Genomic DNA, 27,260 nt, shown 5'->3' on the forward strand with positions numbered 1-27,260 from the left:
ACTGAAGAGCAGTCTAATATTGTGTCCTCTATCCTCACATATCGTCTCTTACTGGAAGGAAAATTGTATCTTTGGTATCCAATTTAACAAAATGGGAAAACAGAGGAAATAAGAACTGCTAAATCAGAATGGTTTTACGTGATTCTTTTTTTCAAATTAATTTTAAATAGTTGGTTCACTAATCTCAATCACTGAAGAAACCTTTAAGTCTGAATGATGGTAATCAGGGGTGGCCAAACGGGTGCATCTATGTGCTCTTTTGTGAAATGTAGAGTTGTGGAAATTTTTTTTTTATGTTACCTTTATTTTACCAAGATAAAACCCATTGAGATTAAAAACCTCATTTTGAAGAGAGTCCTGACCAAGAGTCAGCAACAAACACCGCACAAAAAATACACAGCTATAAAGCTATAAAAAAGGGTAGTATAGGCCTTGAAGACGTTTAATTTAGATTTAAAAGCAGAAAATCAGATGAATTCAGACAAGCTAAAAGTTTCTTATAACTTGCCAATTCATAACACTAAATGATTTAACTAAGTCTCGCCAACCAGAGTTTATTAGTTGAATCAATATAATTAAGTGAATCAAGAACTACTTAGTTCTTTCTTAGTTTTTCTTTCATACGAGGGTTCAAAAGTGAAGGTCCTACGCTTCATCAGGATGTATGTATGCTTTGTTACGTCTCCAGCCCCGTCTGTTCTCTATAAATCACAAACATATAATACAGGATTTTCATAAACTTCCTTTGGACCTTATTTGAGAGATTTTGCAATTTATATGCCATGATGCAAGCATTCAGACACCCCTTTGACTTCATCCGTCACATATTCTGAACAACAATCTCCTGCTTCTATGTTGTCAACTAATTGTAAAATCTCACAGGAAAGCTCATCAGAATCCTTAATTTCATGATTTTCAAAGAATGAGGCTAAAGTAGTGGAGTTCAGTAGATCAATGTGAGCCCCACTCAAAGCAACTCAACCTCAAGGGGCGAGTTTGAAAGATAAAATTATGTCATGGTGACGCTACAGGAACAGGAACCAGGAAAGGATTAAATACACATTTAAATAATTATTTGCTTCAATAATTATAAGCAAATAATAAGTTTGCATGTTACTAATTTAATGACAAATTGAATAAATTAATTGTATATTAAATACATTATTTATACATACAGTATAATTAAACATTTATTTATTTCATTCTACATTTATTTAATGATTTAATGATGTATTTACTTATTTAATCTAGTCCCTTTTAACCCCCCTTACTTGACTACATTCTGTCAAAATCTGCCAACAGCTAGATTAAAAAAAAAAAACGTGAAAGTGTTTTTTGGAAAGACTGGATGCCATATCTACCAAAACTATAATATGTCACTGTTTTTACACCCATGCATTTTTTTAATAATAGCATCTGTCACAGCCTAAAATCTTATTAAAAGGTAACATTGGGCAGAGGAGTGAATTTGATTGGACATTTGGGGGAACTTGTGATCAATGAAGATGAAATATAGCAATGCTTGCAATATTTTCAGTAAGAATGTTTGCAGCCTGCTGAAATGGATGTGCACACTCAACCCTAACAGGATTAACATGTAATGAAAGCATTTTTTACTGTTAAAAGCAAAAATGAGAGGGTTTTTTTGTTTGTTTTTATTACATTATACGGAAAGCTAAAATGGTGTTTGCATTAAAACTGGTGACTCTAAATGTGAAATAATAGCCTTAGAAAACATACATGCTCCAGAAATGTAGAAGCAAACTAATGATTTTCTTAATACAGCCCTCTATAGTGTTTTATAATCATGTTCATTCAAGAAAAAGACTAAGCAAACAGAGAAGAAACACATTGAATTTAGTTTTTCTTATAAAGATTTTTGTTCTCTGTAAGAGCTGTTCAAATTGTCTAAAAGTATACTTGAACATGCCCTTTAAAAATATACTGTCACAAACAGGACTCAAAACAGAGCCACAGGATGAAAGGAAAGAAGTCATTTATCCATTACCGGTGTAGAAGAATAAAATCTGACCACAATCCGTCCTGTATACCAAAAAAAGTAGAACATCTTCTGACAGGCCATTATGCTCTGTCCACCCCCAACCCCTGCTGTTCTAGTTTTTTTTTTTTTCTTCACCCGCCTTTCTCTACCATCCTCCCCGCTCCAGTTTCTACCTCTCCCATTAGAGCCCATTTAGCGAGGCGGTATATCTGTTGTTTCGCTCGTTACTTTCATCTGCCAGGATAATTGAGAGACACAATCAGCTCCCCTCCCTATTAGCTGATAAGTCGCAAACAGCATTCGTTGAGTCACGTGCTCTCAGAAAGCCATCTGTCTAACGCCCCTCTCCTGGTGATCAGCTCCACCATAATAAACTACTTACACTGTTGGTTATATGGCAATATAAGGACATTGTGATGTGTTACTGCATAATTCAGTGTAATTGATTAGGGTAATTAATTGATGGCATATCATGGCAATATTTGATGAACACTTGAGGTCAATTTTATGCAACTACTGTATAACCTTGTTGAGCACTTTGACTTGATAATTATGCTGCTGTTCTATTAATCCTGAAGGGAGCATGTATCTTGTTTCAATAGTCAGCGTGGCACAGAAGCATTATGTCAGCATTACTGAGAACAAATGGAGAACTCTTGATGATTCACCATTATGTTGGTTCCCCTCTGATTTCAGTTCAACATGTATTTTGGGGTTTTAAGAGTTTAAATGAGATTTACTGTTTTTTCTCCACCAGTCTGACACTATACCTCGATGTCCCTACAAAGATGAGATATTTTACAACACTGTAATTATTCTCAATTGTTAGTTCAGTTGCAGAATTTGTTCAACTAGAAAATTAAAAACAGCTTGGAGTCTAATTCATAAAGAGAAACAGAAGCCAAAAGTTATCATATAAATGCTTGCAAAGTCATTAATAGTCAAAAACTTTTTTTGTATTTTTGTAGGGGCTCTGCCATAAGCCAACACAAATCAGTGCATATTGTTATTATATAAAAAATATGTTATTTCTTTTCCCAAAGAATAACTAAAGTGTTTTGTGCATGTATAATTACACTCTTATGTGTATATGTTGTAGAACTACCTTCACTGCAATTACAGTTGCACATTTTCTGGGGGGAGTTTCTGCCATCATAGCGCATTTCATGACTTAAAAGCTTAAGCTCAGTCAAATTGGATTGAGAGCATAATTTTTTTAGTCTTTAGGGTCATATTAGTTCTAAATGGTAAACCTTTATCCCAGTCATATGTCTTTTTTTAACTTCTAACATGTTTTCTTCCAGCATTGTCAAATATTTAGCTGCATCCATCTAATCCTCGACTTAACCAGATCTTCTCTCCCCATCTCAAGGACAAGCTTCATCAACAAAGTATTAAACAAAGGCTGTGAGATTTGCGAAAATGTAAAAAAAACTTTCTTCCACCGTCCTAATGGACCATTTGTATGTAGAATTTTTTAGTAAAGAGGTTCATTTATTGCAATTTCAACCAAGGCTATAGCAAAGCAAAATACGAATAAAGGAAAGTACTGTGAATACTTTGTGGTACTCACAGCGATGTAGAGCACAAACTGCTCTACATCTTTATCCTGATCTGTCTAGTGTGTCCTTAGTCTTGATGAAACTGTTTGTTCACTAATGGTCTTTAATAAACCTCTGAGATGTTCACAGAATAGCTGTATAATACATGGGTTAAATACCCCAAGGGAAGACTCTATTATTAAGATGAATTCAAGAAGGGAGTTGGCTGCACTGGATTTTAATTTTAGAAATGAGAGGAAAGGTGGTTGAATAAAATTCCATACCATCTCTTTTAGATTTCTGTTTGCAAAGAAAGCTTGTATCATTTGACTTTTAATTTGCAATTCTGTTTTATACTATTCTGATGTGTTAAATGTTATCCAAGTAAAAAGAATTGGACTTTGTAGTTGTAAGATTAAAAAAAAAAGATGAAATTGTGAAATTGCAATATGTCAAAATTTGGTATGGTAAATAGTTAAAGTTCAAGTTTATTGTTTTAATCTATTTTCTTCATTCTGGATTTTAAAAAGGCATGGTTACCTTTGACCAAGATTAAAATAAACAAACACAAAAATTTCCAAAATGTTATGATGTCTGTTTACTGACAATTCAACTTTTTTGACAACAAAACCGCTTCATTGCTGCAGTTCAGAGCAGTTCATGTATTTGAAACCTGTCACTGACAAGTCATCTTTCTTGGACAGGAAATGTGTATTGAACCATTGCTATTTCCCCTATTTTCAAATCTGTGTGATATTTCTTAAATACTTAGAAACAGAGAGAGTTCACACTGTTGTCATTGTCAATGATTTTGGATGTCCATAGAACAACAGCAATGCTTGTGGAGGATGTCTTGGCAAAATGAAGAAAAATACCAGGAATAATTCTGTGTTCACTTATGTTGTCCTTAGCTGCAGAAAATGTTCTTATCACAAACTTGACAGCTTCATTGATTCATTCACATTTTATCTATTGGACCGTTTCTTCCCAACCATTAGACATTTCAGATTTTGGCTCAAAACACATTTTTAATTTTTGAGTAACAACTCACTTTCATAACTGTAGTTTTGACAGAGGAGGGTCTGCACAGTGAAGCAGTATACCTGGGTGTCCATTATTTAGACATTATAAGCTGTGAAAAATTTAAATGCAGCTGCTTAAAATACTGTGCAGTAAGAAAATTGTAAGCACTCAAAGATTAGGAGAGAATCTCACATTATTTACCTTAAATGAAGAAAAAGCCATGCAAAGCATTACAATTTTATTTACTTCAAATTATAACAATGATTGTCATCAATATTATTTAATGCTTATCACTAAAGGTGTGAGGTGTGAACAGTTAGCCGCATACTTCTTATATTTAAAATCAAAGGATGGTTACATATAAAGTTGCTGCATTGAATCTGTTGTTTTGAAACTGGTATACAGTGATTTATATTCCTAAATGTTTGTTATTATTGTGACATTTCTTCTGGAAAATATATTAAAAACTGAACATATTTAACAGCTTGGTCACATTAAACAGCTTGGTCAGAACTCGGGTAGTACAGTCTAGACGGTTGCAAAAAGTAGACCAGTCAGATGTCCTCAGGGAGAAATATCACTTAAATTTGAACGATTCTGGATACTAATTGAGATGTCAAGTCCAGGAACCAGCAGTTGTGTTAAACCAGTGTTTCATTGGCTTCACATTTGTCTTTGATGAAGAGCTGTTGTTATTCCTGTTCACCTCTTAGTGGTAGTATTTGTGGGGTGGGGCGTGGGGATGGGTGTAAGTGCTACCATGCACTTCTTATCTGGACCATAAAGCACTTATTGATCCTGGTGAACTTTTGCCTTCCTCTCCCCTCAGTCCTTCCCTGAACCTGATGTCTATGGATCTGAACACAGTCAAGGAGAAATCTATAGCTGGGGGGAAAGATGATTAAGTGTTGCTGAACAATGAAAAAGGATATAGGACCGCACACTTTTTAGAGGGTACCAAGTCCAATTAACTAGACTCTACCAAAAGAATCAATAGCTGCCACCAAAGATTTCACTAAGCGATGTGAGTGAGATTTTAGTGGAATTCATTGATACTTTTCCCCATTTATCCCTTTTCAGATTATTGTACAAATGTAAAACTTTTTTTTCCTTTGCCCCCTATGTATATGTTTGTACACTTGCCAGTTTTTGAGTTGTCTTTTGGTGCCATTTGATTACTCCTTTGTTTATGCCCACGGCAACTCATGCCAATCACCATTCCCTCCCTATCATTTCTGACAGCTGCCACACCAACACTACGCTCACCACAACTGCAGTACTTGCCCTTTGACCTTGTCTCAATTTGCCCATCCCTCCTTCACACATTGAGTTTGGTCAGATTTATGCTCAGGCAGATCTCAGGCAGCCAAGGAGTGCTGTGCAAGGCTCTGCCATAGATTCCTGACAGACAGTCAGGTCTGGGATAGAAGCATGTCCTTGAGAGGTTGAAAAATCAATAGCCTAATGGGAAAGTGGTTATGACTTCTCACAGTTTACCCCCCGTCATGCTCCTCCTTCTCTGTTACACCTTCCTACCTGGAATAACACTGCATTTCAAATAATCCACCCCTCAAAAAGACAGAAATTTTTTTTAAGTTGCTCATTAATGTGAAGCCTGCAGAAAGAAGATTAAAAACTGATATATGGTCCATATTTTGTCACCATGCCATTTGAGCAAGGGAGGAGTCGCTCCTTGTTATTACATTGGGCTGGAGAAAATAGGATTTAACCAGGCTTTTGCTGTGAGTAATAACACATGCAGTCACTGTGCCTCCCACATGTCATGCCTGTAAATCAGTGGATCAACTGCACTAAAAGGAAATGCAGGCGGGATTTAAGGGATCTGAGGAAAGACACTTCATACTTTCTCCTTCTAAAATAATAGCTCCAAGAACCAGTGTTTTTTTCCTAGATTCTTAATAAGTAAACCCACTTCACTGACCTTAGTAGACACCAACATAGACAAAACTATTTGTAGTTACACTTTCAAAAGTGTTACAAACAACCCAATTTAGAAACAGTTCTGTACCCCAAATAAGGACTGTTTCAGCCCAGGGTTGATTTAACGTAACCAGGTTAAAAGTTTCACCTGGCACATTTGTTTCTCTTAAGTGAAGCGTTCCGAAAATGTACTGAAACTTGGTCCCAAAACCAATTTACATACAGAAACTTGATTTTAATATTCCGTTACATGCCTCCTTTGCAATATTTTACTGTGTATTGATACACACTAAAATCTTGATAACAATTCATGCTTAGCAACAATGCATAAAATATTGACTGTGTGACATATTTTTGGTCAATATGGGAATGTTGACTGTAACCAGCTACTTAGCAGCTTAAAGGCTCATTCTGTAGTGTAAACAAAGTTATTAACACAAACTACTTGTAACAGTTATGGGCTAGGCAGCTAACTGCGGCTACATAAGCAGCATCGGAAGAGTGGCCTTTTAAGGAGCCTGAGGTGTGAAAAAACACAGGAGGCAGTGCTTTTAGTTTTGGTGAATATATATTAAGTGATTTGAATAAAAAAACATACAATTACAATAACACAATGAGACACATGAGAATTGACTCAGAATAAATTGATTGTCCAAATCATAAAGTCCATAGTCCATTCCTAGCTCGCCATCTTTCGATCCAGATGAGGATCTGATCCGACAGGTGGAAAAAAAAAACCCGACCTAAAAGGTCAGAAAACCCATTAAGTGTTTTATCAGAAACAAATATAATACAAAGGAAATAATTATTAAATTTAAACATCTAGTTTATGCATACTAAATGCAAATGCAATAATTAGATTCCTAATAATTAAACAGACATTTCAATCAGGTTAAACTAACCATAATTTAAATAAAACAAAACTATCATATTTCAACTAATCAATTTAAACTTAAAGTACTAAAGTTAAAGTGCACTTCCAAAATATCAATCAAGAAAAATAAAATAAATTAATTGTCAAATACTCAAGCAGAGTGAGGGAAGAAAAATAAATAAATAAATAAATAAATATACTGCGCAATATCAATTTAAGTGTAGCTACATTCTGTTCTGATCAATTTTAGTTTAAACTTCAGTGCCTCGGCATCAATGTAAAGGTGTCAGAATACGCACAAACTTCAGCAACAAGTTACCTTTTTGAAGAGAGTGGGGCGTACTTAGCCACAATCAGCACTAACAGAATCCTGGTGACGGTCCAGGTAAACAATGCCAGTGATTCTAATAAAACAACGCTCCAATGAGCAATTGAGCAGAAGTACCACATAGAACAAATAACACTGTTAACAAATAAACTCACCCAGCAATCAAATCAATATGTTCAAAGATTTTTTTGAGGAATTCCTAAGGAAGACGCCAACAGCAAGCCACAATCACAGTGGAACAGGTGAGGATCTTTTACTGCGCACTGGAGGCGTGGCTTTAAATAAGTTAGCAGCGTTCGGGCAACACAGGAAGTGGGCCCGCAAAAATAAAAGTCGTTTGCTAATTGTGGGTTACATACTGTTGAAAATATTATACATCATCTGTTTACCATTTACCTGTAAAAGAGCTTTAGTGAAGTCTGATGAGAAAGTTGAATTGTGCAAAATGGCAATTTGTGAAGAATAATGAGTCAACTAATAATCTTTTCTCGAACTCAACAAACTGGGTCATACTTTTTGGTTAAAATTATCTGATTTTTATACCAAAAGCTGAAAACCAGAAATAATCCTGCAATTTTTAGACAGTGACTAGAAACAGGGAGAAAAACGTGTGCTTTCTGAATACACCAAGTGGCCTTCTTATTTGGTCCATATGTGTGAAGCACACAGCTGGCTGAGTCTCTTTTTAAATCTGCATCCATTGTTACAGTGATGGGAAAAGAGGTATTATCCAAAATGACAGCCAGATAGCAAACTCCAAGCTTGAAAGGAGAAGAGCTAAGGTCCCTTAATCAGTGTGTAAATAGAGGCGGGAGTTAGAAGAGAGCGCTGATGAGGAAATTACTATGAGACGAGCAGGGCAGAATGAGAATGTTGCAAAAACATTTTAACCAAGATTACACTGTGGGAGAGAAGACCAGATAGAGACCGAAAGGAGGATTTTTTTTTATTTTCCACCCAGTCAGTGTTACATAAGCATGAGGTTTGTGGTTAGACCGAAGGTCTTTGGAGCTGTTAGGTCAAAGATTCAAATGAAAAATGACATATTTTTGTGATTGTGGTGTGCAGAGAGAAAACAGCATCCTGGTTTTGCAGAAACTGAGTTGGGTTCTCTTGCTGCTCGCTGTTTGTTGAGAGGCATGAAGCAGAAAAGATCAAGATCTGGAAGTTGTGTTTTTTTTTTTACAATGCCGTATAACTGACAATTTTTTATTCCATTTTCATGCCCGTGGGAAAAATAGGAAAAACACTTTCCACTGGACCAAGGGTCCTCCACACACATCAAACTTGCTCTCTAATGTAATTTTTGGTGTTCTGGGGTAGGAAGGGAATTAACTGTATTAGCACAAAATAAACAACTCTCCTCTGGGTCAGCCTATAAACTGCTTCATCCATGTGGCTCACATGCTTTTCTCCCTGCTCCCTTTGACTGCCTATCTTGTTACTTGCTGCAGTACAATCAATCCAACAGAAACAAATTGATCCTTGCTAGCTTCAAACTAAAGCCACTCTGTTCATCATACAGTGGAAATTACTGTATATATTTATTGTTTTACCAAGTAGTCCGATATCAATACACCCCGAGCGTTGGGGACCCCGCATTAGAACCCTAACGGTGCGTTGTGGTACCTGGAACCAAACATTAGTCACAGATCTTTTAACTCCTGTGAGTTGCAAGGTGCTGCCTCCATGGTTTGACTTGTTTGTCCCACAGATAATAACAAATGCTTGATTGGACTGAGATCTGGGGAATTTAGAGGTCAAGTGAACACCTCAAACTCATTGTTCTGCTCCTCGAGCCATTCCTGAACTATTTTTGATTTGCAGCAGGGAGCATTATTCTGCTAAAAAAGGGCTAAAGCCATCTGAGAATACAATTTCCACCTTGGCTGTTCTGCTGCTATACAGTTCAATACACATCAATCTGCACTGAGTATTCTTATACCTTCCTGATACATTTTTAGAACCAGATAAATTTCTTCAGCAATTTTCTCTCACCCCATGAACCACCCTCCTTTTCCCAGAGGTGCATACATCAGTCATATCTGGAGCAATTCTGGATTTACTATAAGGTACTCCGCTGACTATTTTCAACTGGATAAATAAAATTTTATCACATGATGAACAAGTCACATATCACAGTTATCCTCTGTAAAAGTCAAACGCAATGTATAGCCAGATTGATAATTAAGGTAGGATTGATCTCTGGATAATGCTTGGGAATGGTTTCTGCTTTTGTTTACTTTTTTATGTTTATGACTCCGCAGTAAAATGATACAAGCAGCAAATGAGGGAAGAGTTGTTCTGGCTGGAGTTTAATGTGAGCACAGTAAAGGAAGCTAATGACAGCAAAATGTTTCCTAAAGGATTAGATAAATTGTAAACTGCTGTTGTAAGCCCTGTGGCCACATTTGTTACAACAGTTTAAGTGTTCAACACTTCCTATGCTCTTTCCTCTCCTGTCCAGCTTCACAGTATGGGAGTTTTTGTTTTTCCTGTCTTGCAGATTATTTCTGGCTATCTGATTGGGAGGGTGGTCCCATGACATTTCCTGATTGGCTTCTGTTGAGGCATATCTGAGATTCACATGCCTGAATTTCCTGTTTGGGTTTGACATTCAGCAGATTTGGAAGCGGATGTGCTCATTAGGCTAATAAAGACATTGCTACACTGTCGTTACAGATGGGGAGTTTTTAATCACTGAATTTTGTAAATTATATAGATACCAGAAAACAAACTGTGCAAACAGTCTTATACTGTAGATGAGTCACATCCTTAACATTATTGCCCTGTAACATCTGTGCCAACTGCTTCAAGCTTCTGAAATATAAAGAATCTTAAGAATCTTTGTGTTTTTTGTGTTATTGTAAGGCATGTGCAGCTGGAAGAAAATGCTTTGCTATGAAGATACACTACTTGAAAACACATCTTGGTTTGTATAGTCACATAAGTCTTGCTTTCTCAAAGGCTTTTTCACTCAAAAACAGTTAAAACAATCCTATAATGTGACATATTTATGCCTTAAGTACTAAATGGAATGAGAGCCAGCGGTAATTTGCAAAAGATTTGAGAAAAGGTAAACATAGTAGATGGTCTTATGTAATGGCAAAGAGCTCTGGGGCCGTTCTTTTCATTTTAGACGATGTAGATTTGTCAACAAATGGATCCGGCTGTCTTCAGATGGCGGCAGGGAATTATTGAAGTTAACAGGAAGCTTTTAACAAAGTATGCAGCAGCTGTGGACCACAGGGGCCACCAAAATCCCTTCAAATTATGTACTGATCATTGCAGACACAGATTAATTGATGTTCTGCTTCAGATGTAACATTTTATACCAACTTAGGCAAACCCACTGGCAGGGTTGTACGAAATTAAATCTTAGATTTGTGTAATTCTTGTAGTTTTATATTTGTGTTATTCCTGCATTTTTGTAACCCATCAGACTACCGTTGATAAGTCAAAACACTCTTAAGGCTCTCTCGTAGTCAGACGTACTGTGCATATTGTATGAGCCAAGGAGACTATGAAATGGCTGACTACTTGGGCACCTTCTTTTCCACCAGGACAGCCACCGCACAACTGTAAGTGCTGCACAAAGTATCGGTTTGACTGATGCGCGTCCTTGCTACTGGTTGCATGACTCCCAGCCTTATCAGCTTGGTGTTGCATTCAAAGCAGTTTGATGTGAACACCGTTTCCTGCCAAGCAGATTACTGTGTGATACAGAGTACATGTACAAGGTCTTAAATATTTTTCTTTGCGCAGACATGTGCAGACTTTAGTTAAGTCTAAAGTACATTTTTTTGTCATTAGTCACAACATTCAAGAAATCCCTTTGCAACACAAATATTTTAAAATATGGTAAAATCAAGATTCAGCAAAAAAAAAAAAAATCCATCAACTTAAGTCTTATCATTTTCAATGTTCTGCTCTTAAAGTAGTCTTTAAAAAAGAAGAGTAACTTGAATATTGCGATTTAATTCAATTCAGTTTAATGATATAGCCACAATTCACAACTACTCAACATATCCAATTTAACACAGTTTTTTCATTCATTTTTGGAAAAACTTTGAACCGGCCTGTATATTACAGATAGTTGCTGTCTCTTAGCTTCATTTGCAACGTTATTTGCTTTTAGCTGTCATAATATTGTGTTTAAATTGGGCTTTTTGGATGTGAAATTAAGGTTTATGCATCAAAAAAGGTTGAGACTGCTTCGTACATCTCGTAAAGCACGTCACCAGGGCCTCTGCTTTGAAGTTTTCACGCACTCATTGTACTTCCATAACTTCTCAGTTTAACTATATTTAAGCCTGGCGGGTGAAAAAATCCATTCCTACACGGTCACATTTAATTCCCTTCATCATTTTTCAACTGGAATGAGTGAAATTGCTTCTTACCAGCAACTTTGCTCATTAAGAGCTCGGAGAACATTTAAATATTTCTATTTAAATCGCCTTCCCAGCAATTCCCAAAAGCCTATTTTACGCTTCTGCAGTAAGTGGATTAAACTGAATTAAAAATGAAAAGAAAAAGGCACAGTTTTTTTTGTAGTGCTTTTTATGTTTGGTGAAATATAGACTATATTTTACATCAAACAAATAGGTACATTGCTGATACACCTTTACTGCAAGTGGGGAAATTGATCTTGCTTGCTTTGTATGTAAGTGCAGGATAATGTGGAGAATAATAATGAAATCACACAGTTGGCTTTCAGTTGAGAGTTCACAAGCCAAGCAGCAGTACCTTATTGGTCTTTCCCCATATTTTCCTTCGTATCATCCATCTGTCCTCATTAAATTTGTTTTTCTCTCCAAAACCGATGTTCTTTTAAATTAATCCAGGTATTTGCTCTTGGAAAACTAAATCAATCTTTAATCATACATATTTGCTGCTTATGTTTTCTAAGTAAACAATAAATATATATTTTTTTTACAAATGAGCTATCCTTTCCCCCTCCTTCCTTGTCATTTTTGAATGACAAGGAATCAGGATTTCATAACAAATTACATGTACACCAGAATCACATTTAAATCTTATATTGCTGTTGCAAGCATTTATAGTTTGAAAAAGCCCTCGATTGTAAAGAATATGTAAGAATCTTTTCTGTCTGATTACTGTCTACCTCTGTAAATGGCTGCTATTGTTATGATTAGTTTTTTCTGCCTCAATTATTATTAATCTCCCCAGAAGATCTTATAGAAAGGTGACCTGCTAAATATTGAAACATAAAGTAAATATTTCTGAATATTAAGAGTCTATTCAATAACATCACAATTCAGCAGAAACACACAAAGAGCATAAAGCTCCTCCTTCAACTCCCAGCAGTTTATGCTGAGAACAAAACCAGCCATTTTGTGTTCAGTAGGGTTTTTTAGGGCTTTTGTTTGGCTCAAAAGGACTTTGATGAATGTTTCCTTTTACTGACATTATGATTTGACAGCCTGGACTCTCACATTAGCTTCCATTCTTATCTCTCTATTTAGTAATAGATGCACACAATTACACTATGAGACCAGGCACCGGACTATTATTGAAAGGAATAGTTTTACTTAGGAAGGTTTTTGTTGTTCAGTTAGAACGTATAAGCACTTTTGTTATAATTGAAGGAAGCAGATGACTAACAATTACCAATTTTTTCTGCATTTTCTTCTGCAGTGATGCCACGATTTGCTGAACAGGTGGAAGTAGCAATCGAGGCGCTGAGCACAAATCCTCCACAGCCCTTTGAGGAGAACGAATTCATTGATGCATCCCGTTTGGTCTATGATGGCGTCCGTGACATCAGGAAAGCTGTCCTTATGATACGGGTGGGTTCATCCAGAACATTCACTGAATTTCACCCAGATATCCTACATTCATTGCCAATTAGCCATAACTCACATTTGCAGTTGAGTTTGTATTATGATACCTTTTTATCAGAACCAGCAATCTGGGCTTTGCTCCCCATGTGTATCGTTAACCCCTTGACCTTGTCCCTGGTTCACCTCTGCTATTTCCTTGGACTTTTGAGAAATACTAACCAACTTTTGAGAGATACCAACCCTTACAGAACCATCTACTTGTCCTTCTTTCTAAAATCCTTAAACTTTCCCAAGGATGTGTTTGCGTATAAACTTTAAAGACAAAATTAAAAGTTACTGCCATACAAATGACCCCTCTCTCTATGTCAAGTCCCATAATAAAGTCATGTCGTTCATGTCATAATGTTGTGCCTGACTAGGGTATATTTTTGTGTTTGTTGTTGCAAATTTGCTTCAAATTTATACCAGCGTTATTGCAACCAAAGTGGTGTATGTTGGGAGTTATGAGCATTTATGTCTAATTTCACAAATTTTCCAACCTAAATACCAAAATTTTAATAACTGTATGCAATTTAGCACTCTCCACTAAATTTAGCTTCTGCAAAAACACATAAAAAAAAAATAAATAAATTAAGGCAGTTAGGGGTTAGCTATCTTTAAATAAATGTACTGTATATTGTTTTACAACTGATTATTTTGTCCTTTTACTAAATGGTCAGGTAGCAGTTCTGCTTTGAACCAGGTTAATATTAAATCATAATATAAAGTATTTTACAGTCTGCCTGCAATTTGTCATTATAAGACTCTCAAGTTCAATTTTACAAATAAACATGCTTATTTTTCACTTATATATCCATTCAAGCTTTAATAAATGCACAGAATTCTGTGCATTTTTTTATTTTGTAGAAAAAAAAGGGAAAATAAAGATATAATGCTAATAATAAAAAGGTTACGTCACAGATTATTTAGATATAATAGGCAGGAGCGCTAGTGCATTCACATTTTAGAGTTATACGTATCTCAGGTAATCTTAGGACAGACCAGGACTTGTATAATGCAGTTCTGCTGATTCATGACTCTACACAGAAATGTGTAGACACAATGCCTGATATCAGCTACACAGATCTAACACCTCAATTCTCAAACATCTCACTCACACTACTGTGTCTTGGGAGTCTCAAGAACATTCTCAAAGAAGAATTGTGTGGCACTGTCATATCCTGCATGCTTATCTTTTTATAGTTGTGCCAGAGATGGACTGTATATAAAGGTGAGCAAAAAGTTTTGAACAAAGCAATTTTAACATTTCTGGAGCACATGTAAAACTTATGGGAGTACATTTGTCTGCCTATAAAGTTTACATCACTGCATCTGGAAGCCTCAATTGTCAGAGAGATCACTTGTGATGTAATGTCCAAGATATTTGACATTACATCAAATATCTTGGACATTACCAGGTGTCTCCAGGTGACAGACGAGGTCCACAAGGTAAAAAATCTGGAAAATACATTTTTTGATCTTTTTTGTTTCTATAATCATTGTGAGACAATTATATTACCATTGTGTTATCTTAAGAGTAACACAAGAATAACCAGTCAATATGCACTAATTAGTCAGGTCTTCTGTTTGGTGACCTAGCCAATGACAAGAAGACCTAACTACTTAACAGACAAGCCGCATTTATTCACCATGTGAAAAATCTTCTCTGTGTGGGTCATACAGGCTCAAATTTTAGAGACCTTAAAAGTTTTAATTTTATAATCTTATATCTGATTATTAGCTCCAGTATGATGCAAATTTGTACTTACAGGACATTGACATTTTAAACACCACTAGTGCTTTTTAATTGCTAAACAACATATTGATGTGAAATATTTTATAACAAAACCGTACCAGCATGCAAGATGAGGAAACATGTAAAGGAATAAATAAAATATATCTTTCACGTGATCTGTTTATTTTCAAAACTGTCATGATAAAAAAAAAAGCTTCATAACAAGCAACAGCTCTACTCTGTTACAGAATGTACATTTTTCACACAAAACTGACCCTCCTCTTTTCAGCATGTAATACATTTATTCAACTTTATGCAGGTTGGAAGGATCTAATTATGGAAAATAATTTGATGTTGGTAAATAATGTAAAACAGGCAGCTTTGAACTGCCCGGGACCAGCTGGCTTCATAATCCCATCCAAGTTCAATTACTTTCTGAGGAAACAACTTAGAAGATCTGTGCTTTCTCTGTTGTTCGGCTCTATCATACAGATAGGAAATGCTGGTTCTTTGTGTAATGCCACACACCTTTTCCCCCTATGTGTCCATAGTCTAATTTTTCTGTCACTTAAACCAAGTATTAGGCTCTTTTATACTTTTCCTACTAAAGATCTCATGAGAATTCAATGAATTAAGAAGCCAATTTTCCACCGCATATAAAACTCCAGGCAGGTTAAGAGAAGAAAGTTGAGTTATAATGAAACTTTAAAACATAGTTGTGTGATGACCGTCTCAAAATGTGGTCATGTAAATTCAGAAATGTCTCTGGATAGAGCAGCAAGTGTTAAACAGAGGACATTATGAATGAAATTCAGTCAGCTGGCCCTGTCTACAGTGCCTTTCACAGACATCCTTACATTTGTTTCACATGTTGTCATGTTAAAATCACAAACTTTTTCTGTAATAGAACAATATAAAGTTACTGCATAATTCTTAAGTACAAGTAAAATGATACAGGATATTTATCAGGAAAGGGGCAACATATAATTATGTTTAACGTCCCCTTTTTCTGATAAATAAAATCCACTTCAAACAACTGGCTTCAGATGTTACCACGGTAGAGTGAATACAGTCAGCTTAAGTGTAATTGAATTTAAGTATAAAACAAGGGTTCTGTGAAGATCTCAGAGACTTGTTGGAGAATATTAGGAAATGTTCATACATACACCAGAAAAATGCAGTCCAAATCCAGTTTCTTCTTTTTGCCCATATGCGACCCTGATCAAACTTTTTCATGACCCTGTGAACGGCCCAATTCCAATCATTTCATTGATTTAAAATCGGATTTGTGTCTTCTTTGTACGTGTTACTAAATTGGATATGTATCTAATAGTTTTCAAACTACCTCCAGTCTGAACAGTTATGCTACATTTTATCCAACTTTTATGTCACTGAAGATCGATGATACTGATTTTCTTCTGAGAATGCGGGCAAGTCTGTGTCAGTGAAGCATATTACGTTATAATCCGACCACTCCTGGTTCCAACTATGCATCCAAACAGACTTCTCAACAGAAGTGGCAAATAATGTGTCACAGAAGGTCATCGCTATCAGTTGTGCTTTCTTTTTATGTAGCTTTTTTAGTCTTGTGACAACACTACCATTCCTCAACAATTTAAAAATAAATCCAGTGCACTGCTGTGCGATGGTACACATACGGGTTACTTTGGGTTATACACAAAAATCTGATTGTAGTTGCTTTCAATTAAAATGAACAACCACACAAAAAATCAGATTTCAGAAAAAAAAAAGTAGAGCATAAAGACCTGGTGTGCGGAAATAATCTAAAAACAAAATGAACAATGAGGATCAAGTTTTGGAGAAGTTCAATGCAAGGAGCTCTATTCAATGCATCATATAGAAAGGCTAAGAGTCTAGCACTACTGCGACACTACCAATAGAAAAAGCAGTCAGAGAAGCAGAAAGAGGCTGAGATCCTCAACTGAGATTGGAAATTTGGTTTTCTTTAAAGGTCCTGTTAGAGGTTTTCAACAAGTCAGACAGGAAACAATTAATTTATAAAAGAAGATAAAGTGGTCAGTGAAAGACAAGTAAAAGCCTTGTGTTGGAAAACTAACATCATCCCTAAACCCACAGTAAAACACAGCTGTGGCAACATCATGCTGTGGTTATGGTTTTTCTCCAGCAAGGACGGGGATGTTGTTCAGAGTTGATCAGAATAACGAAAGAGCAAAATACTGGGCAATACTGGAAGAAACCCTTCTAAAGGCTGGGAGGGAATTTTCTTTCCACTTTACAACCATGGACTATTCTGCTTTTCTTCACTATTATCTGGGACCATTAAATTGCCAAAAAATAATTGCATTTTGTGTCTGTAATGAGACAATGTGAAAAACCTCAGAGGATGTAAATACTTTTGGAAGGCACTTGTGTATAATTCTTTATTTAAACCATATGTCACACAAAAAACTTTTCAGTTATTTAACATTAAGAGTTAGGTTGAATCCAAGGCACTGTTTAGTTTGGATGTTTAAGGTACCAAAAATTATAAAATAACTTAAAGCTGTTTTTATAATCCTTCAGTTCAAAGGTTTATTTAATACCTCTCATGGCTTTGCAATAGGGAAACTGGAGTTTCACTAGCTTGTAAGATTATCATAGTACCCATAATAGTTTAATCCTGTGTTAGAATGACCACAAGGTAAACAGCGGAATCATCCCATCATGATGTTCACATAAGTGCCTGGTCTCCTTGGTAACTGGCCCTCTAAGTTGGCACCTCGGCTGCGTCACATAGTGACCTCATTGAAAAAAATGAGGGGGCCGCATCCATTCTCAGTCTTTATGTATGAGCAAGCATCGCTTTTATAGCCAAGTGTCACATTGCTTTAGTGAAACTGCAGAATAAAAATCTGCCAGTTCTTTGGATAAAGTGTAGCTACACTGACATTAGCAGCTCTGTGTTGGGAATCATTGTTGCCATGATTTTTTTTTTTTTTTTTTGCATCTGATTGCCTTCATACCTAGTAATTATGTGTGAAGCAGCTGAAATAAAACAGGGTGACATGGTGCAAATCTGCAATACACTGTAATTATGAAACAAAATACATGCAACTTAACAATAACTGATTTTCCCCTAATTGTATTTTTCCAGTTTTCAATCCTTTCACATTGAGAAAACTAACTTTTTTTTTAAAGCTAAATAATTTTTTAACTTAATTTTTTACTTTTTGAAATTTATTCAATGACTCATAGTAGAATTAACTTGGAGACGAGATTGGATGTAAGTCTAGTCAGATCTGTGACGAATGAGAAGGAATGTTGCTTTTTATATTGACAGCATGTTATATTTTATTTTTATTTTTATTTTGTCTACAATTGCTACTCAGTGGTGGTTGTTGTGTGTCTTGTCTCTATGCAGCTGTAACTGCGAAATAATTTCCCTTCTGGGATGAATAAAGCTATTCTATTCTATTCTATTCTATTCTAGTCTATGTTCCTCTGTTCAGTGTTAATTCATGAAACCTGCTCAATATTTAATATGATCTTAGCCATGCAGTGTGAAAAGATGCTCTGAAATGGAGCAAGTGCCAAATATGCTAGAGCAGTTTTTCTTAAAATCTGGACCCAATCTAGATCAGGACAAAACAACATGTCAATTTGGAATGCAATTTAAATTTTTTATGAGTACAAAAAGTCACTTTATTCATGATTGCATGAAAATGAATTAAGTTAAATCTATTTTTTCCTAAAAAGCAGGCTTCTCTCCCATTTTTCTAGAAATATTCTTGTAATCACAGCATGATTAAAGCTGCACTGCTTGGCATTGGCTAGCTTTATAGTAACCGTTTTAATGCAAGATTGTGCATTGAATCATTTAAATGTATGTCATTATTCTTAGATGACCATAAATACCAGGTTATATTGTTTGATGACAAACTAACACTAGCAAAATTGGAGATGACTGACATCATCCCAGTATAATTCACCAACCCTTTCAGTAGCTCATGCTAAAGCAGAATGTCTTTAGTATCTCTTCACATTTGACACACAAGTTATATAAGTAACCACTTCAGAACTCCACACTTGTTTTGGACAGGATCTCATTTGAAAAGAAAAGTAGCAAAAGCTGCCAGGCCACAGGTGGAAGGAGTCGATCCATGACTCATGTAGGCTAAGGTAGTTTCTTCCATAATAAAATGGAGTTGTTGCTTTTTGTATCACTTACCCAAATGTTGTTTTGCTCATGTTATAAACAGTTGGTCACCACTCCAGAACTCTTGTAAGTCCCTTACAAAATGACCCATCATGTTGGGCATAAAGACAGGGTTGGGTTTCAGTGGCATTTGACATCTCCTGAGGGAAACTGAATGATGTGCTGGTAGTGTGTGAATATTCTCGACTCCTTTTGCAGATGCTGAAGCCTGTGGCCAAAAAAGACCAGTGTGTGAGTTGAACAACATCTAGTGGCTAAAACAGAGAGCAGGAGACTGAGATAAGCAGCATCATTTTGAACTCCCACAATGACATCAGGGGCCTGGAGATATTAGCAAGCCTAACAAACAGACCAAAAGATGTTGGCTGGCTGTATTACCTCCCAAGCCAGCATGGCATGCAGAGATAGAGGCAAAGTTTGCTTGAAGCTGTTTGTTTGTAGATGAACTCCTACAGGAATCACACCGACCAGACACTAAAAGGGAAAATAGTCCCGTCCATTGCCATAATTTTTCATTTCATACTCATAAATGGAAATAGAAAATATATCCTTAGCTGATGTTAAGCAGTCCCTGAGAAAATATTACTATGTCTAACATAGGTATTCCTTATCAATATTGCACATATTCATACCTCACCGTTTTTATATTTCATCACATTAAAATCTGAAAAATTATTGGAATTTTACAGTGTTTAACAGACCAACACTCTACATAATTGTGAAGACAAAGAAAGCTTAAATGAATGATTTTAACATTTTTAAGCAATCTGAAAAGTTTACCCTCTACTACACGACCCTTGCCTCAACTTGTCCTTTGAAGGATGTTGAGGCTTTTAGAAATCATGATTGAACAAATAACATAGGAAGACTAAGAAACACACCAGACAGGTCAGGGAGAAAGTTGGAAATATATTTTTTCAACGTTAGGTTATTAAATACCTTCTTGCTGATCACTGTTTAGGCCTTCATCAAAAAATGTAGAGAATGCAAACCTACCAAAACATGGCTGTCTACCTAAAGTGAGAGGCTTGGTAAAGACAGCATTACTTAGAGAGATACATGGTAACTCTGGATTAGCTGCAGAAGTCCACAGCTCAGGTGGGAGACTGTCAACAAGATAAGTAGTTCTGCAATCTATCAATCTGGTCTATAGAAGAGAGGCAAATACAAAATATATTTTACTTTGGAAATTCTATGTATAGTGCTGACATGCATGCCATGCGGTATCTCCTGTCAACCTGCCACACCAGCCTAATTTTGAAAAGTCATGCCACTGTCTCAACTTGTGATTTATGAATGGCCAGACGGAGCTCAAAGGCAGCTCATCCCTGCGGATTTATGGCAAAAATGTTTTGTGAAAGAGGCTTATGTGTGGTGGGAAAACTGGAGAGATGTTTTTTTTTTTTTCCCTAGTAGAGGCAGGAAAGCTGGTCAGAGATGGTGGGAAGTTGGATGGTGCTAAAAATAGAGCAATCCTGCAAGATCTGTAACACCTTCTAGCACGACCATGATGCTAAACTTTAAGAGCTGCAACTGAATAGTTCAGATCAAAGCATATTCATGTGTTAAAATGGCAGGGTTAACATCCAAACCAACTACTAATTGAGTATCTGTGGCAGGACATGAGAGCTGATGTTCACTGATGCTCTCTACACGAGCGACAGCTGTAACCACAGTTAAAGGTGATTCTTCAAAGTATTAGCTTGGAGGCATGAATGCTTCATACCTTACTTTTCAGATTTCATGAGGACACCGGTATTCTCGTACTTGATTGGATAACATGTACAGTAAGTGTTTTTGCAGTGACCGTTAAAGAGTCTAATGTGTAAAAACTATTTAAACTTCCTTTCTGCTTTAGAATTTTGAGGCACTTTTTGTAGGTCTATCTAAATTCTCATAAAGTATTGAATTTTGAGATAGTAAAATCACAAAATGTGAAAAAATTAAGGACTTATTTTCAAATGAAGTGAACAGTGCTATTGTTGTTCACTGTGTCAAGTAATACCCTACCGTGCAGACTTAGATGTTTTAGCTGTCTTTTCTGTGGGAAGTTGATTGTCGCCATATACTTATGGTGACATTCAGAGCCAAAAGTATATTAAACCTGGCAAATCAGATGATATTAAGTTCACGTCTAGGACATATTACACTGAAGACAGGTGCTTGATCAAAGTGAATAAACGCCTAAGACACCTGACAGTAGACCCACCCAAAAGATTGCGTCTTGAAAGTGTTTGTTGTCTTAAGATAGAAGAGATGGTTACATCCCCGTGGGATCTGGGCTGCCTGGCAGTATTACTAATAGGAATTAAAAACTATGTTATAGTTGTGCTAACCCACCTTGTTCATGTTATCGTTTCTCACCAGGAAACAGTGACCACAAGAAAAATTAAAGAAATAGATTCCAGGTGACAAGAACCAGCAAAGTGCTAGATTATTAATATAAAACAGTTGGTCACCGTGGCTCCAGAAATCACTTTTTTAGCAGCCCTGTAAGTTCTGCCTTTACTCAATGGACCTCAATCTTCTGTGACCACTTTCCATGACAGAATCAAAAGCACCCACTTGACAACATAAGCACCTACGAAATATATTTCTGCAGCCATGACATAGTAAACTGTAAGAATTAAGATACAGTAATTCCCAATGTTGAGAAATTGTAGGAATAAGTCATTAATACTTTCAATACTTTGAGGATTTTCTGGATGGTCTTGGAATATTTTACTAGTCCTTTTACAGATTTTTGTTCTGACTTGAGAAATGTGTTATTTCTGGCCACTCAGAAATCTTAATTATACATCTAGTCCTAATAAACATGTTAGATCTGTCTGTTCAAATATAGAAATATGTAGATTTATATGTAGAACAGAATTTTTTTTCTTTCTTACCTCTTTGAGTTTTGCTTCAGGTGTCCACAAATGTCCTGTGGAATAATTTTGCGGGTCATTTGGCTGACTATTTACTGAGTTGACTTTGAACTAAATCCACAGTTGCTGTATTGTATGCGGAATACAAAACCGAAAGAATGAAAGGTGCTTTCTCTTTTTAGAAAAAATGAAGTTTATGCAACTGAATTTTTTCACCACTGAGGTCTGATTGGTTTGTTTTCTTCTGACTTTGCTTTTGTGCTTCCTACAGACACCAGAGGAGTTGGAAGATGACTCGGACTTCGAACAGGAGGACTATGACACTCGCAGCAGGACTAGCGTCCAAACTGAAGATGACCAGCTTATTGCTGGTCAGAGCGCTCGGGTGAGTGGGTAATCACTTCCCACTGTGCTCCACCTTTTCACATGTGCCCCAGTTATGAAACTTGCAACAAACAAGAACAGGGAAAAGTATATCTATTTTTCTTCGATAAAGGGCAGGCAGTCTACATAAAAGTTTTTTTTTTCCAACAGTAACAATAGTTTTTATGGTTCAGATGTAGTTTGAAGTGATTTCTGTGATGTTCCCAGCAGCACATGAATCAGTCGTCCAACGTGTTCCACTTCTGCAGCATTTAACTGATTCTAACAAGCGTCACGATTTGAAATTAGCACCGTTCAGGGATGACAGGTGTAAAATTGCAAATCACAAACAAAGAAGTAATTACCAACCTCCCTTCAGACTCTCCCCAAAATGTGACACAAACCTTTGCCAAGGCCCCAGTCGTGTTCACCAGGGTCTGGGTTTTGTTGCACATTAGCAATTTTTCACTTGGGCCCAGCTTAAAGGACATTAAGAGGGTATCAGTGCCTGCTCCCCTCCAGCAACACAGTGTCTAGCGGTGTGCTGCATGTTGAATGGATTGTGAAAGGCAGAAGTGTGACTTGGCTCAATGCCTCTCCCTGTGGCCCAGGCGAGTCTCGGAACTGCCTGCAAACATCGGGGTAATCCACTAAAAGGGGAGAAATAAATTCAATCAAATCAGAAGCCTGTTTTAGTTAAATGTCTGTAATGTGCAGCTACTACCTCCTTAATGATGTCGTTTTTTTATTCTCTGTTGGAAAAATCTCAGTACATGAGTAGAAGGCAATCTTTTCTTCCTCAAGGAGCCATTAGGAGCAATAATGTCAAGATATTTAAAGTAATTCATAGGGCCACTGTCAGCAAACTACCTCAGCAATTTAACACATTTACCACCAAATCCATTGGTCATCCTTAAAAGAAGCAAAAACTAAGTCAGCTTCAAAGCCCCATGGTGTATTTGTTGAACTAAAGCATTTTTATAGCCACTATGTCTAAGTTTATAGTTAAGTGGACATTTGTGTGTTATTTTTTTTAGTTTTGTCCACTCTGAAACTTCCAGTTAATGGAGACATGCACATTCTTAGCATTTTAGTTTGAACTGCTGAGGTGATTTTGAGACTTTGACTGGGCCATGGCGATGCCTTTTTTTCTTTACTTTTCTTTTCACAGTGTTTCAGAAAGCTGGTGTGCTTGACCCAGTTTGTCTAAAATTGGTTTCATGCCCCAGTTTTAACATTTAGCTTGCTAACAGAGACATGTTGAGTCTGAACTGTGTCTTTTGATTTTACCTGGTTTTCTTTGTTGTTTCTTTGAATAATACAGCCTCATTCTGGTATAAATATACTAGAATATTCCCTTCTGAGAAGGGCTGGGAATCATGTCAAAAGATTTTTCATTTGAAATTACTTTTTCCACTACAGAACAGCTTTGCACAGTCGCTTGAGTTCTGTTAGCAAAGTCTATTTGATAGGAAACAAATGGTGACATTTTAATGGGCCAGTTTTTATTGAAGAAGTAATGACATAGCAATTTTATAAACATTCCTTTGAGATTTTGAATTGCTTCTAAGTTAATGCTTTCTTTCAAAATGTAATATTTGATTTGTTCAGTATAGCTGTGTATACAGTGTGTCTAATTGTATATTGGAATAGAATGATAATTGGTTTTCAAAATGTTTCACAAAGAATAACTCGAAACGTGTGTCTGTTTTACTTATTTACCTTAGTTAAGTCAATACTCTGTAATCAGTTTTCTTTGTTGTCAAAACTGCAAGTCTTTTTGGGGAATGTCTTATCAACATTCATTTTTACACTTTTCCACAGATTCTCAATAGATTTTGTTAACTTTGGCTGGGTCATGTGAATATGTTTTGCCTGAAGCTATTACATTGTAGCTCTGGTTGTTTGTTTGGGGCTATTTTCCTGCTGCAGTCTCACATCTCTTTTTTTTCATTTTGCCAGAATAACATCTTATGATCTCTAGCAAACCTCTGAGTCTACATTTTATACAGGTGGATTCTCTTTAGTAATTAGGTGATTCTATTTTGGAGTTTCAGGAAAACTGGAACCGGAAACAATCACATTCCATGCTTTTTGTTTTTTTATTTGTAAAAAATAATGTAGCTCAATTACATTGATATGCTGTTTGTATTGGTTCATCTCCAAAAATACATTGAGTTTGAGGGTGTAAGAAGACAAAGTATGGAAGAGATGTCTTGGAACTATAGCCAAGATGATTACTAACATGTAAGCATCTTGTTCAATTTTAATAGATAAAGTTTAACCTCAGTTCTTATAATGAAGAGGAAGAACAGACCCATGTTTTGGCTTCCTCCAAGAGAGACTGTGGGGGTTCTGGGTGTGAAGTACTTTGGTTTGTTGTATTTGTACTCCCACTAGGGCTCCTGCAGTGTAACATTGCAGAGCCATCTGAGCTAAGATGCACCAACACTTGTACACAAAAGAGCTTTACAGTACCAAACTGTTAACTAGTTTTTCTGGCACTCAGCTAAACTGTGAGTGGGCAGTGCTATTTGAGAACAGTTTTAAGTTGCAAAGTGTCCTATTTCTCCTGACTTCTAACTGTAATACAGTGATACAGAGCGGATTAAAGTGCATTAACACATGTTGCAGATATGTTTGGATCAAAAAAAGGGATAATATTTTTCCTACTTGTACATATTTTTTAAATTCCCCTGTAGTAAATATCTGGCACACTGACAGTATTTTTCACAGTTAGATGTGTGCTGCTTTTCTACCAGCCGACAGTGTCATGGCCTCTGAGATTAAAATTTAAAACACGCACGGGGCAAACACATCCATAAAAGATGTTTTTTTGTTTGGTTGTTTTTTTTTTGCTGTAAAGCAGTGGTGATTTGCACAATCTGCTCCAGTCCGTGGTGTTAGGATAAAGCTTGCTGTCCTCTTACGGTCATGCCAAGTCCACGCTGGTGCTCCGTCTTCTCTTTCAAACAGACAAGGAGAGTAATCCATTTTCTCCATAGGAGCTGACATGAGCACACTGAGGTTTACAGTTGTGATCCCTCCAAGCCCATCCAGTGCAAAGATATCATACAAAGGACGCTTATGTGATATCTCAATTCTGCTCTGCCTCACTGTTCTCTCAAGTCTTTTGTAACATCAAATCTAGTTTAAGGCTTTCTCAGGAGCTTATTCTATTTGTGTTTTGCCTTGCAAAGGGCTTCGCCTTTTATTTTCTATTTGAGTGTGAGATAATATAAAAAACAATATAAAAACAAAAAAAGTAAAATATCATTCTATTAAAGAATCTAAACAAAACCTTCACTTGTGTGACATGGCATGGATGGTTCACAGGCAGTCAAACACACTGTAAACATTTTTAAAAACTGTGATTGGATAGCTTTGCTGATAGGTCATCCATAAAATTGAACTCTGAGTGTCTGGGCAGTTTATTTCAAATGAAACAAATTAAAGTCATTTCAAAACACAACCCTTGGTGAAGAAACCCGGAAAGCGCTCTAATCCCCGCAGACGTAGCCTAGTCGCAGAGTGTATTGGCGCGGCTCTCCCTCGGCTGGATTTGCCACTATGTTAAGCTCCCAAGGCCCGCTCCTTGTTGTTATCAGTAAAGAAGGGGAAGGGATTTGGGGATAAGTGAATTCTAGAGAGCTACTGGGGGAGGTGTTTGAGAGGGGGGCTGGGTGCAGCACCAAGAGCATTGCCGTGCTCCTCTGACGTCCCAATTGGCTCATGTGTTTACCCCTGTGCTATGCAGCTTTCCTTTGTGTTCACAAACCCTTTCTCTGCCTTCCTCCCTGACACGCTCTCTTTTGTCACACCATTTTAGAAGTGAATTGCTATACTAACCAAATCCCTGACTCTCTCTCCCCAACCCCCCTTGAACCTATTTTTCAGTCAGGGAATTTTCAGTCTTTCTCCCCAAGACTTTTAGCTCCTTTTATTTGTGTGGGGGAGCAGTCTGCCCTGATTTAATGTGCTCCTTTTGTATAGAGATTGCAGTGAAGATTCCTATTTGACTCAGAGAATTAGCCACACATAGAATTATTAATACATCTCTGTTTACATTTGCACTATCTGACTCAGAGCATTGGCATTAAGAAAAATCACACATGGCCATATCTATGATACCAGCTGTACACACTTTAGAGTTATTATAGAAATGAGTGAATCATCGATTGCTTTAACAGTTGGACACAGGGACTATATGAAAACTCAATATGTGAATGACAGCCCTACTGACCTGAACTCTTGCGATTCTGATGAATGTCACAGCAGAGTCAACCGAGCTCCTGGTGATTAGGCAGCAATTACCGAGCAGCTTTGTTTACATTATATTTTTGGCCACATTGGACATGAGCACGAAATCAGCAAACGACACCCCAGGGTGCCACTAGCATACCAAAACTTCAAGCTGAGAGCACAAGAGCTTATGAAGAGTCAGTGGGCTGAAATTAGTTTTGTTGTGTTCACAGAAACACTGCATTAAAAATGGCTTTAGATGAAAACAGAAACGTAAATAAAACATTTTTAAATCACAGTTATTCTATTTGATGGCAAAGCACT

General features: G+C 36.6%; 1 protein-coding gene across 1 annotated transcript in view; it reads left to right on the plus strand.

Annotated features, from left to right (window-relative positions):
• Positions 1 to 27,260, plus strand: part of ctnna2 (catenin (cadherin-associated protein), alpha 2) — a 307,681-nt gene that overhangs the window by 260,165 nt on the left and 20,256 nt on the right. Inside the window, exons 13-14 of the mRNA XM_028017938.1 lie at positions 13,368 to 13,519; positions 22,603 to 22,716. Of these exons, the coding sequence (XP_027873739.1) occupies positions 13,368 to 13,519; positions 22,603 to 22,716 (266 nt within the window). The remainder of the gene's footprint in view (positions 1 to 13,367; positions 13,520 to 22,602; positions 22,717 to 27,260) is intronic.

The sequence above is a fragment of the Xiphophorus couchianus genome, chromosome 5, assembly GCF_001444195.1.
Source record: "Xiphophorus couchianus chromosome 5, X_couchianus-1.0, whole genome shotgun sequence".
Lineage (NCBI taxonomy): Eukaryota > Metazoa > Chordata > Actinopteri > Cyprinodontiformes > Poeciliidae > Xiphophorus > Xiphophorus couchianus.